We start from the raw sequence: 16,176 nt of genomic DNA, 5'->3' as shown, positions 1-16,176 counted from the left end.
GGACTCCGGCGCAGCCTGTACTCTGATCAGTGAGGACACGTTCCGAACTTCATGGCCATCTGACGCACCCGCCCTGCAACAAGACGACACGCACCTGCGAACGTGGTCAGGACAGAATCTGCCACTATTGGGCTCTGCCAACGTGCAGGTTAACTACAACGGCCAGACCCATACGCTACCTCTGCTTGTTGTGAAGGGCACAGGATCAAGCCTTCTAGGGAGAAACTGGTTTTCTCCACTAGGCGTGATGATATGCGGCATACACCAGACGCCGAGCCACAACATGGTTGAGCAACTGCAAGAGAAATACGAAAGAGTATTCTCGGAAGAGATTCCAGGAAACGAAGGGCCCCCGGTCACACTGGAATTGTTGGACAACGCGCAACCCAAATTTCTGAAGGCCAGGCCGGTGCCGTTTGCTCTCCGAGATTCAGTTGAAAAAGAGTTGGACAAACTGGAGCAGCAAGGTGTCATCGAGCCGACGCAGCATTCCATCAAACTCTCAGCGTACGACTACGCTCTGGTCTACCGCAATGGGAGTAAACATCAAAACGCCGATGCGCTAAGCCGTCTGCCACTAGACGCAACTGTTGACGAACCATTTCCACCAGGAGACGTTCTGATGTTCGAAGCACTGCCAGAACCTCCGCTTACAGCAGGCACAGTTGCAGCATCTACGCAGAAGTGCGCAGCTCTCCGGCTAGTTTACACAGCTGTTCAACAAGGCAACGTGCATAAACTCAAAGGGGACAACTTCGACGCTTACCGCAGGCGAGCTACAGAGTTGAGCACCCATCGCGGCTGCATCATATTTGGGTCCCGAGTTGTGATGCCGAGAGAACTACGCGCACAAGCTATGTCTCTCATCCACGCCGGACATCGGGGCATCGTTGCAATGAAAAAGTGTGCCAGAAGCTACATGTGGTGGCCTGGCATTGACAACGACATCGAAACAGTGGTGCGAGAATGCAAGCCTTGCCAGAGCAGCCGGAGCGCCCCGCCGAAAGCTCCTGTCCCAGAATGGGAAAAGCCAGACACACCATGGCACACACTGCACATTGATTTTGCAGGACCAATTGAGGGCTGCACTTTCCTTGTGGTCGTAGATTCCTACACAAAGTGGCTTGAGATAAGGCAAATGGGACAGACGACTTCGGCAGCAGTCATTGACAACCTCCGATCACTATTTGCAACGTTCGGCCTGCCGCGCAAGGTAGTGTCGGACAACGGAACACCGTTTGTGTCTGCGGAGATCCTCAAGTTTTATCGCGACAACGGGATCTCATCAGTTACATCGGCCCCCTACCACCCAGCGACAAACGGACAAGCCGAGCGCTACGTAGCCGAGCTAAAACGCGCCCTTGAAAGAGATCAGACAGGCTCGCTGCAGCGCCGCCTTGCGCGCTTTCTCTTCAAGCAGCACACGACGGTTCAGAGCACAACAGGCGAGACCCCCTCGAAAATGATGTTCGAGCGTGAAATGCGAACCCAGCTCACAGCCATCCTCCCCGAGCCAAAGGCAGAGACGTTCCGGGAAGAAAAAGCAATTCCGCGCTGCGGCACGCTTAATGAGGGGCAGCGCGTCCTCGCCCGACAGTTTCTGAAAAAGCCACGCTGGGAGGAAGCTACAATTGTCAGACGCATAGGCCTGCGCTCTTGGCTCGTCAACATACATGGCACAGTAGCACGCCGACATCTCAACCAGCTGCGTAGATTTACGACGCCGTCTGAGAGCTGTCCGCCAGCGGAGAGAACACGTGCACCATTTTCCCACATAGCCTGGCACCTCTTCCCGGAAGAAGAGACTTCGCCCAGGACAGACCCAGGAGACACAGCGAACAACAGCCAGCCTACAAGTGTTTCTCCCCCGAGCGCACAAAGCCAGCGCGCCTCCACGCGTGAGCGCCGACCCCCTGCACGATACCAGGCAACTTTCTAAGGGGGAAGGAAGTGTTGTGTCCCCTTATTGCTTTTGTGTGTGTGCGCCCCCTCCTAACGACCACTCGCATTCCCCTCCTAACGACAGTTCGCATCCTCCTCCTAACGACCACTCAATCCTCCTCCTAACGACCGCTTGCCCCTCGTCGCACGCTGTCGCCGGATGCCCTCCCACGGTGCGCCCCCGCACCCTCCTCCTGTTCTGGGAAGCCACTCCCTGCCGTGGACGCTTCTCCACTCCCTCCTTTCTTCGGGCGGCCAGTTCGGCTCCTGCCTCGGTCGACGCTGGTCGCACCCTCTTCAGCTTTAAATAAACGAAGTCTTAAAGTACCGTGTGCGTCTTTCGCTGCATTCAACACAGCGACCGGACACGACACGCCGTACGCTCCCTCCGCAGTTTTTTTTGTTGTTGTTCCTTCATGCGGGTTTGTAGGCATGTGCCAAAACAGAAGGCGCTGCGGAAAGCATTGTGCAGACGACGCGACGCCAAGGCTACGCCCAACCTTCCCCGTCACTCAGAACGATGCACCAATGGAGTGCCTTTAGCGAAAGTAACCCCCATGACGTCAAGGAGGTTCAGTGTAGTGGGGCGGGGACGTTTTTGTTGAAGGAAAGAACGAGCGGGCTTTGATTTGAATTTTTGCAGCTTTTCGGGGCGCGCATGGCTCTAGTATTTTGCAGAGGTTATCTTCGGTGCCTCATCTATGCAGTGGGCTTCTTTTTCACAAATGTCCGGACCCTGGTCAGTGGCCCTTTAAGAGTGTTTACCAGCGAAGCAGGCATTTGGGCTAGTTGGTGTGAATTCATGGTGGAAAAAAACAGCGCAAACTAAGACAGAAAACACAGAAAAGAGGGGAGACACTACAAGCGCTGACTCGCAACTAAGGTTTATTAGAAAGAACAGAACAGAATATATACAATAACCACCCACGACTGCGTACGTCATAACAGATTACGTGCAAGGCGTGAAAGATGATCTAAACACGAGCAGCGCGCGTGTGCACCCGGTTATTTAAGTACCTAAATTCCAAATCAGACAAGGACACTGAAGGATCACTGACGCACCGTTTGCCGTTTTTTCGAGTAAAGAACGCTTCCATCAGCTCCCGGGTCACCTTATCTTGGTGGCAAAAAAGCACGTTAGTTTTCGGGAAAAGGGGTGTGCATTTGCAAACCCGGCAGTGTGCGGGAAAGTTGTCTCGCGAATCACTGCCGAGTAAGTTGCGGTGCTCAAAGAGCCTTACATTTACACAGCGCCCCGTTTGCCCGATATACTCTTTGCCGCAAGACAGTGGCAAACGATATACAACACCCTTTATGCGAGGAATGAAAGGCGCCACATGTTTTGTTGTACAGGCCTTGCGATTCTTGTGGACACCAGCCGCCAGTTTTTTGTCCACTTGTGGGCAAATTGCAGCGAGCTTCTTAGGAGCCGAGAACACCACCCTAACATCGTACCTCTTTGCCACGCTCTTTAACCCATGGGAAAGCCTGTGAGCGTACGGAATGACAGCCGGCCTACGGCGCTCACTGTCAACACGGCCTCTTCCGTTGGCCCGTGTCTTAACCTACCTCAGAACTTTTTCTCCAGCCCTGGTGCCTCAAGGCCGCCACATCTAGGTCGTGCCACCACCGTGTTGCGGAAAGTGTGTCAGAGCAGGTGGTACGATTGAAAAGTAGTGGTTTTCCCGACCACGTCATCTCCAGGACAGGAGAAAAAGTTCTGAGGTGGGTTAAGACAGGGGCCAACGGAAGAGGCCGTGTTGACAGTGAGCGCCGTAGGCCGGCTGTCATTCCGTACGCTCACAGGCTTTCCCATGGGTTAAAGAGCGTGGCAAAGAGGTACGATGTTAGGGTGGTGTTCTCGGCTCCTAAGAAGCTCGCTGCAATTTGCCCACAAGTGGACAAAAAACTGGCGGCTGGTGTCCACAAGAATCTCAAGGCCTGTACAACAAAACATGTGGCGCCTTTCATTCCTTGCAAAAACGGTGTTGTATATCGTTTGCCACTGTCTTGCGGTAAAGAGTATATCGGGCAAACGGGGCGCTGTGTAAATGTAAGGCTCTTTGAGCACCGCAACTTACTCGGCAGTGACTCGCGAGACAACTTTCCCGCACACTGCCGGGTTTGCAAATGCACACCCCTTTTCCCGAAAACTAACGTGCTTTTTTGCCACCAAGATAAGGTGACCCGGGAGCTGATGGAAGCGTTCTTTATTCGAAAAAACGGCAAACGGTGCGTCAGTGATCCTTCAGTGGCCTTGTCAGATTTGGAATTTAGGTACTTAAATAACCGGGTGCACACGCGCGCTGCTCGTGTTTAGATCATCTTTCACGCCTTGCACGTAATCTGTTATGACGTACGCAGTCGTGGGTGGTTATTTTATATATTCTGTTCTATCTAATAAACCTTAGTTGCGAGTCAGCGCTTGTAGTGTCTCCCCTCTATTCTGTGTTTTCTGTCTTAGTTTACGCTGTTTTTTCCACCATGTTTACCAGCGCCACCCTCTACCAAAGCGGCGGACGGGGAAAATGCAGTAAAACCGCAAGTGGCACGTGGAACGAGATCGAACAGGGAAGGCAGTATCTATGTGAGAAGCCAGCGAGAAAGCGAGGCAGAGCCGGCAAACTTTACAAAACGAGGATAGGCTGGACAAGATTTCAAAGATGAGGATGGGGCAGGAAAAGCATAAATGAGGGGATTTCCCCACCTCTAGTGAAAGTTGAGCATGACGAAGCTAACTTCTCTAGTGGAAACGTAAACTCCGCACTCAAGCTTCGTCGCAGTTAAGTTTTTAGTTCTGTAAAAGAGCATATACTTCTACCTTCGCTTTTCCGTGTCACCACTTTGACTGCTCATCTGCGTGCAGTAAAGCAGCAGCTAGGTGCTATCAAAGGAGCTGATTAACTGTATGACGTTACAGGCACGTGAAGCAGGCACGAGTATTTTTGTTCGTGGGGGGGCCAAGTTACTCTCTTGTATTTGAAGGCGGGGGGGGGGGGGGGGGGGGGGCATGTGCCTAAATAGAGCACTGCCAATAGAAAAGGGGGAGGGGGAGGATGATCTTGATTTCAGGGATGGGGAGTTTGCCACGCTCCCACTGGATACGTGCCTGACATGAAATGTACAATTCATTACCCTAATCTTTATAGGACTGCATATGCCGCCACCTTTTCTAATCTTCATCGTTCGTCCATCTCCTCATCCATTCAATCGAACAATAAATTCGTTCGTAGCAATATGCTCGAACGTTCGAGGTCAGCTAATCAATAAACCAGAAGTAAGCTTAAAATGCGCGGCGCTAATGGTCCTGAAATGCGTTAGACGCCTGGCATAAAATAACTTTCGACTGCAACAACTGCGACAAGCAATGGCCAACTACCCGAGTAGCGCGACCAGCAGAAGCCGCAAGCACGCGTAAAAAGCGGCGAGCACATGCGATCACGTTTCCGCGGCATGGTCGACGCGAGCCTCTCCACGCGTCGGCACGACCGCCGCGAAGGGCACGTAACGCCTCCGGCGTCAAGCGCTCCCTCCAGACAGTCGCACACACAGCGCGGCCAAATTGTCGTCATTAACCGGCCGCTTGCGTAAAATGACGCGCAGTGCGCGGTGGTCGCGGGAACGTCTGCCGCGAGAGCGAAAGGGAGAGGGCGACCGAGTCAGCACGTGCGAGACGCAACAAAGCAATGCATCGTTGTCGCGTCGCCGGCGCCGCGTACCCATGGCAACGGCTGACGCGGGAGCAGCGTCGCAGCATGATGCCCCGTAGCGGGGGCGGCCTTGAATCGTATGCGCGGCACGTGCAGTTTACAAGGCCCTTGCCAGCGTCGGACCTCGATCGAGTCTGCCGCGCTAAGTCCCGTGGGACCCCCTTACTATGTCGCGTCCTCGTCGGTCCTTCGTCGGCTATCTGTCGCCCGGGCTTTTCGCGGGGACCTGCTGCTGAGATCAGCGCGTGTCTTCCATAAACATGTTGTGAGCACGCGAAGCAGGCGACGATGACAGCTGTACTGATGATGCTCACGGGAGTGTGCATTCTTCGTGGGTCGCCGGGGGGCCTCGTTCACAGCGCTGCTATACAACGGCTCGCAGAACGGCGGTCTCTCCTTTCAACTCGGATATCCGCGGTCTCATCTGAACGTTTACGATGCAATCATTCCCCGCGAAGCGGTTCTTGGGAATACGTTGTCGGTCTTCGACGTCGAGCGCGTCAAGAACTTTGGACGCTCGCCCGTTATAGAAATGCGGCGCTTGCTCGAGTTGTATATTCCATTCAGTCACCTACGCGGAGGAAACCTATTTCTTATTTTGTCAACCAGCATGTCTAGACTGCACACGAAAGAGCTCCACCCTCCCTGATAACTACGTAAGCAGTTTGCGTTAGGCTCTTGACATTTCCATTTCATTACTCACCACTGTTTCTAGGATGTCAGTTATACTTTCCTTTTTATTTATTTACTTATTTATTTTTACCCTCAGGGCCGCACAGGCATTGCAGAGGGGAATGGGCAGAAAACTTTACAGCAAACAATGTAAGAAAAAAGAACAAGTCCATTAATGATTAATCCTCTATATACAATGTTAGCTAAGACCAGCTGTCACTGCCTGCCACAGAAAACGCATCTATTTAATTGTCATTGGAATTCGTTTCAAGTATTCTAAGCTGTTGCAGCCCTAACGAGACGAGCCTGCAAGAAAATTGTGCGCTATTGCAAAGCCATGTTTGGAAATTATGGAAATGCCTTGAGTGCCGACTATATATGAAGAGGGCCTGGCGACAACGCAATAGAGATAACACTGTTCTGCGAAGACTGCATCACGTGGCGGCGTTTACACCGCATTGAACAAAGGAAAAGAGAGAACAGATTGTCGCATAAAGATAACAAAGGATGCAAGTTTGCTGGCTCCACGCTTACAATATCAAGTATGTTCCATCTGTTATTGTTGATATTTCATTATTTATCAAATTCTTATTCAATCCTGACGCGAGTGGAAATGTCAGTTTTCACCAAAAACGTCTTTGATGTCATAGTCTTCTCTGCAATAAAATTTTACTGCATTCCTAAGTTTACTCTGAATTCGACTCTTGTGTTTTCGTGATCTGCCATTGCTTGTCATTGGTGCACGCGGAGGAATATAAAATTTTGGAGTGTTTTAGAAGCGGAGAAACACTTACGCTTTCAGACAACATTTCAGTCGCTGAAATGTGGCCTGCAAAGTGGAGAGTACGTAGTCCTATCGATCCTCTTCTTAAATCCCCATGCAAACTGAATGTTCCTGCATACGCGAAAGCCTGCAGGCTACAACTGCCTATCTCACACTGATTTGTGCCCCTTCCGGACACTGCTTTCCTCTTAGTATTCCTTTCACGCTCACTGGTGGACGTTGCAAGCGCACGCAGACCAGACTCCAAGGTAAGTACAGTCGATCGGGGTTCTTTTTTTTTTCCTTTTTGATGCTGCCGGCCACATGACGAAGACTCATTCTTATGGGCGAAAATCCCTCTCGACGTTCCTACAGAGCAGCAAGATAACGCAGCCGATCGTCCATAACCTGCTAGCATCGTAATGAGAGCTGCTATAAACGGCAGCATCGAGAAAGAAGGTTATGCGGTGTCCTCTTTCTTTCTTTCTTCCTTTCTTTCTTTCTTTCTTTCTTTCTTTCTTTCTTTCTTTCTTTCTTTCTTTCTTTCTTTCTTTCTTTCTTTCTTTCTTGCTTTCTTTCTTTCTTTCTTTCTTTCTTTCTTGCCTTCTTTCTTCCTTTCGTTCTTTCTTTCTATCTTTCTTTCTTTCTATCTTTCTTTCTTCCTTTCTTTCTTACTTTCTTTCTTCCTTTCTTGCTTACTTTCTTTCTTTCCTTCTTTCTTCCTTTCTTTCTTTCTTTCCTTCTTTCTTTCTTTCTTTCCTTCTTCCTCTCTTTCTTTCTTTCTTCCTTTCTTCCTTTCTTTCCTTCTTTCTTTCTTTCTTTCTTTCCTTCTGTTTCTCTCTCTTTCTTTCTTTGTTTTTTTTTCTTTTTTTTGTTTTTCCCTTCTTTCTTTGTTTCCATACTTCTCGCTTTCTTACCTTCTTTTTCTTTCTTCAGCCGCCGCAGTGGCTCAGTAGTTATGGATCCCGGCCGCGGCGGTCGAATTTGGATGAAGGAGAAATTCCAGAGACCCGTGTACCGTGCGATGTCCGTGCACGTTAAAGAACCCCAGGTGGTCGAAATTTCCCTTCACTACGGCGTCCCTAATAGCCTGAGTCGGATTGGGACATTAAACCCCCATAACCCAAACCAAATATCTTCTTTGTCTTTGCAGTGACAGCAGTATACGGGCAAATTCCTCGGCGGCCGTGTTGGCCAACTCCGACTTGGCCGCGTAGGTCGGGCCGTGGAGCGGGCCGTTCAGGTCGCCGTCAGTCGAGGATAGATGGCCATCTAGCACGGAACCATATGCACTTGCTTTTGACAAAATAAAGGGTTCCCATCCATCCATCATCGTTAAAGAAATCAGCGCCGCAGTGTGGCGCCGCGGTTGCAGAGTGTGGGTGCTGAACGCCACGTCGCGGAATCGCATATCGGCCGCAGCGGCCGCGTTTCGATGGAAACGAAATTTGAAGAGACGCCCGCGTGCTGTGCGATGTCAGGCGTTCACTGCGAGTTAAATAAGGTAAGGTTATCGAAATTAAACCACAGTGCTCGACTAGGGCCTCTTCGACAGCCCGTGTGCAGCTTCCGGACCTAACTCTCGAAACCATTCATACCCTTACCCTTCGGGTGTCCCCCTAGAGTGAGGTGGTTATTACACCCTTCCTCTCATCACTACTAATTATATTATTAACCCAAGACGCCTGTGTTTGCTGGTCGGCCAATTATAACTCTATCCAACTTGGTTGCCAAATGGGCGTTCTCGAAAATGTGCTGCCATCTGTCACCTTGGTACCAGGATACTCTAGGACCATGTAGGCCTTGGTGTGCATGTTCTAATTAGTAGCGAAAAGGTGTCGCTAGTCCTTTTTAGAGTTACTGAAAGGTTTTTGCGCTCACTTCGGACACTGTCGCACCAAGGGAGCGCGAAATTTCAGTGGCTTTTTATTTCCTTACTTTTCTCGACTCTACAGGCAGCCGACTAGAATGCGCAGCCTAGGCTGACCTGCCTCACTCTTATCTAGTAATATGTAAAACCCCCTCCTCCCTTTCTCTTTTCTCTTCGCAGAGCACGTGTGGACGCTAAATTGGCAGCGTCGAGAAGATGCTCTGTGTTTCCCGTTATGGCGGGTGTTTCCAAGAAAGTAAGAGAAAAAGGGAAAAAAAAACTTGCCCCGCATGCGCGGCAGACGTAGACGCCCCAGACGGAGTAACGATGCGAAAAACACTTGGAAAACACAAGCTGCTGCTGTCGTTTGTCTGACTGCTCATTTCCTTTTTCTCGTTGCGAGTTTTCCAGGAACACAGGACGTTTTTCTTTTTGTCTAAAACACAGGCTGTAGAATCGCCATGTTTGATGACTCACTTTGCGCACTTGTGTCAGACTGGCACTTAAAGCACAGATTTTGCGTTGATCAGGAAGTACTGTCTAAACACGTATGAGCCTATAGGGAGTAAAAAGGGTTTATAAGCTGTCCTCATTTTTGTATCATTTTGTATATGGCGCGGCTACCGTTTGAAATATAACATCATCGGATACCGTTAACTGGGCAGCCACCTCAGAGCTATTGATTATCATCATCATCAGCCTGACTACGCCGACTGCAGGACGAAGGCCTCACCCAAATCATTGCAATCAACCATGTCCTCTGCCAGCTGCGGCCACCCTATCTCCCAAACTCATCCGCCCAACTAACATTCTGCCCCCCCCCCCCCCCCCCCCCCCCCCTGCTACGCTTCCCCTCTCTTGGAATGCACTCAGTAACTCTTAAGGTTCACCGGTTATCGTGTCTTCGAAGCCCTGCCGAAGCCCATTTCTTCCTCTTTATTTCGACTAGGATGTCATTGATGCCATTGGCGAGATCAAGCTGTCCAATTGCATTTGTCATGAGACGTAATGCAGATCACAGAGAGCCGACGGCTTGTCAGGGTAGCAGATTCCAAGGAGAAGGAGACATTACCAGTGGCGTCATTGAATCAGGTGTGCAGGTGTTAGGAAATTTGCTGGGGCAAGGGTAGGGACAAGCGCCGAACGATGATAATTGGAGGTTTATGGGAGATGCTTTTCTCCTGCGATGGAGTTAACCTTGCTGATGACGATCTGGTCTCCCTTGTTCCCTACCCCATGCTCACAGCGTCGGGCTTTTTCAGAACCTAGGCTGCAGCGAACCTAGGCCGTCCAGTGACGAGATATCTACCCGGCAGTAGCTTCCCCTTCCCACGCAGTGGGTTTGCTTATCTACATCCGCCCTCTTAGCAGGTCTGCACACTGTCCTTGTGTCACATTGACAGCTCTCACATCTGATATTCTCTGGTGTAAACATATGGCCATTTCACTGTTAAATATAAATACCAGCGCAAACCAGCAAGACACAAGACGAAGAACGAGGACACGCAAGCGCTTACTGCCAACTGACGTAATGGGTGAAAAATGTGCTTAAATACTGACTTCTAAACAACAAAAAGAAAATATCTTCGCTTGTCACTTCTTCAAGAAGAGCAACTCCGCATCTGACAAGGCTATTGAAGGCGCGCTAACACAATTATCTTGCAGCCCGGCTATCTCACCAGCCTCCTTGATCTCCCGCACTATCTGGTCCGAGTGCCTGCTGATTACCGAACAGCTGGCTAAGCCCGGTGTGCACTGCTCTTCTTTCCCTGTAGTGTGGTCTTTGATGATGCATTTTCGCCGGTGCAGCGCCAGATTGCCTGTACCTGTCTCGAACGTCCTGTACCGATGTTCTTTCAGCCGCTCGTCGTGTGTCTTGCTGGTTTGCACTGGTATTTATATGTGATGGATCGCCAACTAGCCCGCACTCTTGCCCTACTGAATTACACTGTCGCTTTCTATTTGCAATCTATGTTTTGTAGCTTTGTCTGTGGCCTTATTTGCATCGCGGTGTTTTTTAAGCATGAAGTGTTAAGCATGAAATGCTTTTAGCTCCCGTTGTCGGCAGTGTGGTGACGTCACGCCGAGACCGAGAGCCAACATTTGGGCATTGAATTTCACTCATCCGGGAACTGAATTCCACACATCCGGGAGCTGAACGAGAGCATCCGGGCACCGTACGAGATTTAACGAGACTCTCTGGGCTTTGAGAGAGGGCCAGAGCAAGAGGGGATCTCCAGGGCGAGAAGGGCTTTGGGCGAAAAAAACTGCTTCCGCGCCGTCCCCAAGGATGGCGCCGCGGTCCCACACTCACGCATGTAAAATTCCTCACACAAGTTTATCCTGATTTGCCAGCGAGCACGGAGGGCTTAGAATTGACGCGATACTGATTTTGCACCACTTGATTATTATGGTATAGATTTGTAGGTTTATCGATTCATTGACCCATTCTGCTCCTCACCTGGCAGGCGTCATTGCCCTTCTCCCCTCCGGCGCAGTACGAGCTGGCGGGCATCAGGAACTGCTTCTCGGTCACCGCGTTGATCTTGGTCGTGCAGTCGCGGTCCTCCACGATGGGCAGCTGCGCCTCACGCACCCGCAGAGCGATGGGGCCTCCTGCGACCGCCAATGCGAGCAGGTTGCAAGTGAGCCAATGCGTGCGTCCGAATAAAACCTGCATGACGTTAACGCAATAGCGTTATAGGCCTCGTTATCCACGAAATGCGGCGTCGGAGTTGTCGGCGTTATCGGCGTTGTCGGCGTTGTGAGCTAAAAATAGGGTGGCGTAGGGTGGCCCAGCTGCCAGCAGCCGCAGAAACAACCTAGATGGGCCACCTAAGTCACGTGACCTTGTGGCGTCATCACAACCTGCCCACCGGATTGTGAGCGAACTGGCAGAGTGGCAGTTAAATTAATGATAGGTCATGAGAGGTTCCTCGGGAAGAGCAACTTTGTCGCACACGCACAAACGGTGGCAGCGCCTACTATGGCAGTGCAGTGGCGCATCTCTTCACAATTTTTTTATTGTGTACTTTTTCATGCATATGTGCACCCAATCCTGTTACGGCCTCAAAGAGAGGCCAACAGTATGTAATAAATAAATAAATAAATAAATAAATTGCGGAAGGAGTGGTGAGAACTTAGAAGACTCCCTAGGGACATATGAATGTAAGGTTGGGAATGACTACTTCCGCATATATGGCCATTAACCCATTAATCCTATCGCGTCATATGCTTATGGCGGAGCTTAAGTGTCCGCTTAAATTATTTATCTTTTTTTTTTTTGGTGCGGGGAGGTTTCCGTCACGACACACTAAAACGGCGTCTCCTTTGCTCAACGGGACTATCATCGTAAAAAGAAATGAAGGAATGTGACGGTTCCTACCGTGCTTAGGTTCCGTGTCTACGCTGCTTATTTAAAACGTGGGCAGCACACATCGGTATCGGCAAAGTATCGAAGGAACCGCCCGCGATCTAGATCGATGATTCACGAAGCATGAAGGTTGGAACCAAGAATTAGAAATGTTGATTGTAGTTACATTGGGTATAATGGTCCTTAAACATCTACGGCCATCGCTCTTACAGAAGTTCACCCGGTGCCTACAAACCATCCGCAGACTTTTGTCAATTAAGTCTACAAACTTTCTACAGACAAATCCTATAGACTAGTCAATGGACAAATACTATATACAGGCTAAAGACAATGTATAGATTCAAGGCCATACACTTTTACAAGACTTCAGTCTAAGACTATAAATAGACCAAAAGAAATAACTACATCGGAATACAATAGAGTGTAGAAGTATATAGAAAGTCTAAAGACCATTTGCGTAACGATGGGCGCCAAACTGGTTTAAATTAGAGATTTTCGGTTTTTCGATGGCTGCTACAGTTCATTTTATAAGTTTCCCGTTTCTTTAGCGCCTGCGGACAGCCAAGGACCTTTTTGCAAGTGCGTCTTCTGCTGGAGGCAAGCTGGGAAAAACCTTTTTTTTTGCGTTGTAAACAGTTTTGAAACATTTATTCCTGAAGGGTTAAAATTTTCTGCATGAGAATCGGATGCAAGGATAGAGAACAGGGTGCGCTCGTCTTTAACAACAAAATAATTAGAAACAGATCTAAGAGTATTTTTCAGGTCATATCTGCACTTTTTTCTCCGTCCTTATCACATGGTTCAACCCCTTAAATCAGTGGGTACTAAAAATAATATTCATTTTAAAATCTGGCCTCCACTATGATCTTCTAAACTATAGACCCATTTCATTCACTCGCACGTTGTCCAAGCTCCTTGAACACGCCATACACACTCAAAGCAGTAATTATCACAGAGGTCACGACATTATATTTAAATATCAGCACAGTTTTCGCAAGAGATTTTCTTGTGACAATCAGCTCACTGGTTTTACTAACGACTTAATTACTTCAAAAGATGCTGGGATTCAAGTCGACGCTTTGTTTCTCGATTTTTTTAAGGCATTCAATCCAGTCCGCCATAAAATACTTCTCAAGCTATCGCATCTCAATATTCACTCTCAGGTTTTAGCACGGACAAAAGACTTCCTCTCGAGTTCAGTTCACCTCTGATAACGGTTTCAACTCTTCAAAGGCTCAAGTCACATCTGATATGACTTCAGGGGAGTGTGCTTGGTCCTCTGGTGTTTCTAATATGTATTAATAATTTACCAAATTGCGTTTCTTCCCTAATTAGACTTTTTTCTGACGACTACCCGGCCATTAAAAGTGACACTGACCGAAAATCTTAGCAAATTTACCTCGACTCAATTAACACTTGGTGTTCATCGTGGCTAATGACCCAAAACCACTCTTAGACAAAGCTCGGCTCCTTGACAAGAAATTCTTGCCGTATGCATACACTCTTAATGGCATAAAAGTGGAGACAGGTTCTACTTACAAACATTTCGGCGTTACGCTTCAGTCCAACTTAACCTGGAACCATAACATTAACTTTATTCTAGCAGCTGCTAACCGTTCTCTTGGCCTTCTAAAACATAACCTTCAACAGGCTTCTGTGCAGTTGCGAAAACTGGCTTATACTACTTTAATTCGACCTAAAATTGAGTACGCTTCAGCCATATGGAACCCGGATAAAGCCTACCTCATAGATAACACCGAATATCTGCAAAACAGTGCTGCTTGCTTCATTTTTTTTTTTTCAGATTTCATTTTTTCCCCGGTGGGGGGGGGGGGGGGGGGGCATGATGACGTCATTGAAGGTATCGGTACATTTCCAACGCATAAATGCCTGCTTTGAAGGAAAAAAAAAACCAACGCCACCGATGGCAAAGCCCGCCGAACGTTGTTTGGCAGCGTCCAACGAGACACGGCAGGGCGTGGCTGACGGCAGCGGTAATTTGAAATTATACTTCCGTGACATCACACTTAACTTCCTCGCACTCCTCCAGTGCTTTGGGGAAAAGTGCAAAATTCAATGGTCGATTACGTCACTATTTTAAATACTAGTGAAGAAAAATTTGGCATGCTTTACCTAAAGCCTATAGAGATTTGAATCCTTGAATATCGCGAAATTCGCAAAAAAGTTGTGCAGTTGCCCTCGCGGATCTTAACTGTTCCCTCCAGTTTTTGTTTGCTGTTCAGTTTGTCGTCATAGATGTTCCCCGTCATGCTTGCATTTTTCCCATCCTCTAAGTAGTACCCTCGTAGTGGGGGCCTTGAGGGATTTCTCGAAATAAACAAATAAAAGCAAACGGTTGCCCCTCGGCGTGCTTACCTTCGCCCAGGTAGCCGTACCCAGTGACGGTGCACCGCTCCCCGGGCGTGGGCGCCGCCCCGCGGGCGGGCAGGCAGACGAGGCATACGCGAGGGTTGAGCTGCACTCCGCCCTGGAGCTTGAGCAGCGCGATGTCGTTGTCCAGCGTCTGGCCGTTGTGGTTGTGGTGGATGTAGGTGGTGGCCACCCGGCGGGTCTGGGCGCCCGGGTGCGCCCGCTCGCTGCCCAAGTCGTGGTCACCCACGCGCACGAACACCGGTTCGCCGTTGCGCACCAGACTGCGGGAACGCACGCGTGTACGTGAGCAAAGCATCCAAATAAAAATACCTTTGTTCCTTTTGTAGCGAGAGCTACACTACCCGCAGTCTCACCGTTTCGCTGTGGGCCTTCTGCGTATACCCCTGTCAAGCGCACAAGTTAAGTGCACTTACTGGCAGTGCGCTTCGGCATCCCGAGTGACACTTTGGGCTACGCGGTGCTAAACGGGAAAGCAAAGTGCACTCGTAGTAAAAAAAAAATGGCGTCAGAAAATAAGTGGAATTTCTGAAGAGGCCGATGGAAAAGAAGGAGGACTCATAATAATTGATAGCTTAACGTGATAGCGCAAATAAAACGAGGTTAAACAGTTTTTAACGGTAAAAAAAAATAGAAATAGAAGAAAAGCCAAGACCAGCCAAGACTATCCAGAATTGCGGCAACAAACAAGATGGCGGCGGGCAGCGATGTTGCATCTGATCTCGTTCCTTTGTTTTGTTGCTTCGCTTGTTGCTATAAGGAACAAATTTTTTCTAAAAACTGTTACAGCATGTAAAATAAAGTTGTAAGTACTTTTTATGCACTGTGCATATTTTGCCTTTGAAGTCGCTGCTAGCGAGGTTATGCACTCAGCCCTCAAAGTCCGTGAACGCACTCCTAGCGGAGTGCACTCTTTCGCGAGCGACACTCCACTTGCATCGTTTAGATGTGGCAAAGTGTACTTACAGCGAGTGACACTCTCCGTAAGTGTACTTTACTTGCCCGCTTGACAGGAGTATTATGCGCATGCGCGAGGAGCCGAGTGACGTCACAGCAGCGCCGCTCACCTCCGACCGAGAGGAGCCGCCGAGTGACGTCACAGCTGCCGGCTCCGCGCGCCGACGCCGCTCGACTCCGACCGAACAGCCGCGTGTTACTTACGGATCACCGGGCCGTCTCTCTGGCAGTCAGTAAAGTTGAATAACGCGTGCCGCCTTCACCACATGTCTCTCGTCTTTAATGTCTAACGCGTAACCATGACGATAAGCAAAACAGGGAATACCGTACCTCTCGCTACTTATATCCTGGCATAGCTTATCTAAGCCACTGCCATTTATTTATTTTTTTTTTACAGGAAGCCAACAGTTGTCGAAACCAAAGAAAGCATAAAGGAATGGGTTTCTCTTTTAAGTTGTGATGTTGATCAATGTTCTATATTAGTAGAGTAATAATTGTT

The 16,176-nt window shown here is 49.2% G+C and overlaps 1 protein-coding gene across 1 annotated transcript in view; it reads right to left on the bottom strand.

Moving 5' to 3' along the window:
- The window catches only part of LOC149339054 (uncharacterized), a 63,130-nt gene that overhangs the window by 26,703 nt on the left and 20,251 nt on the right, over positions 1 to 16,176 (bottom strand). Inside the window, exons 6-7 of the mRNA XM_089550394.1 lie at positions 14,706 to 14,983; positions 11,418 to 11,572 (exon numbers count right to left, since the gene is read on the bottom strand). Coding sequence (XP_089406520.1) covers positions 11,418 to 11,572; positions 14,706 to 14,983 — 433 coding nt within the window. The remainder of the gene's footprint in view (positions 1 to 11,417; positions 11,573 to 14,705; positions 14,984 to 16,176) is intronic.

Source organism: Amblyomma mixtum, chromosome 6 (assembly GCF_055824585.1).
Source record: "Amblyomma mixtum isolate Tamu chromosome 6, ASM5582458v1, whole genome shotgun sequence".
In the NCBI taxonomy this organism is placed as follows: Eukaryota; Metazoa; Arthropoda; class Arachnida; order Ixodida; family Ixodidae; genus Amblyomma; species Amblyomma mixtum.
Note: the sequence above shows the minus strand (reverse complement) of the source record. Positions and strands in the feature narration are given on the sequence as shown.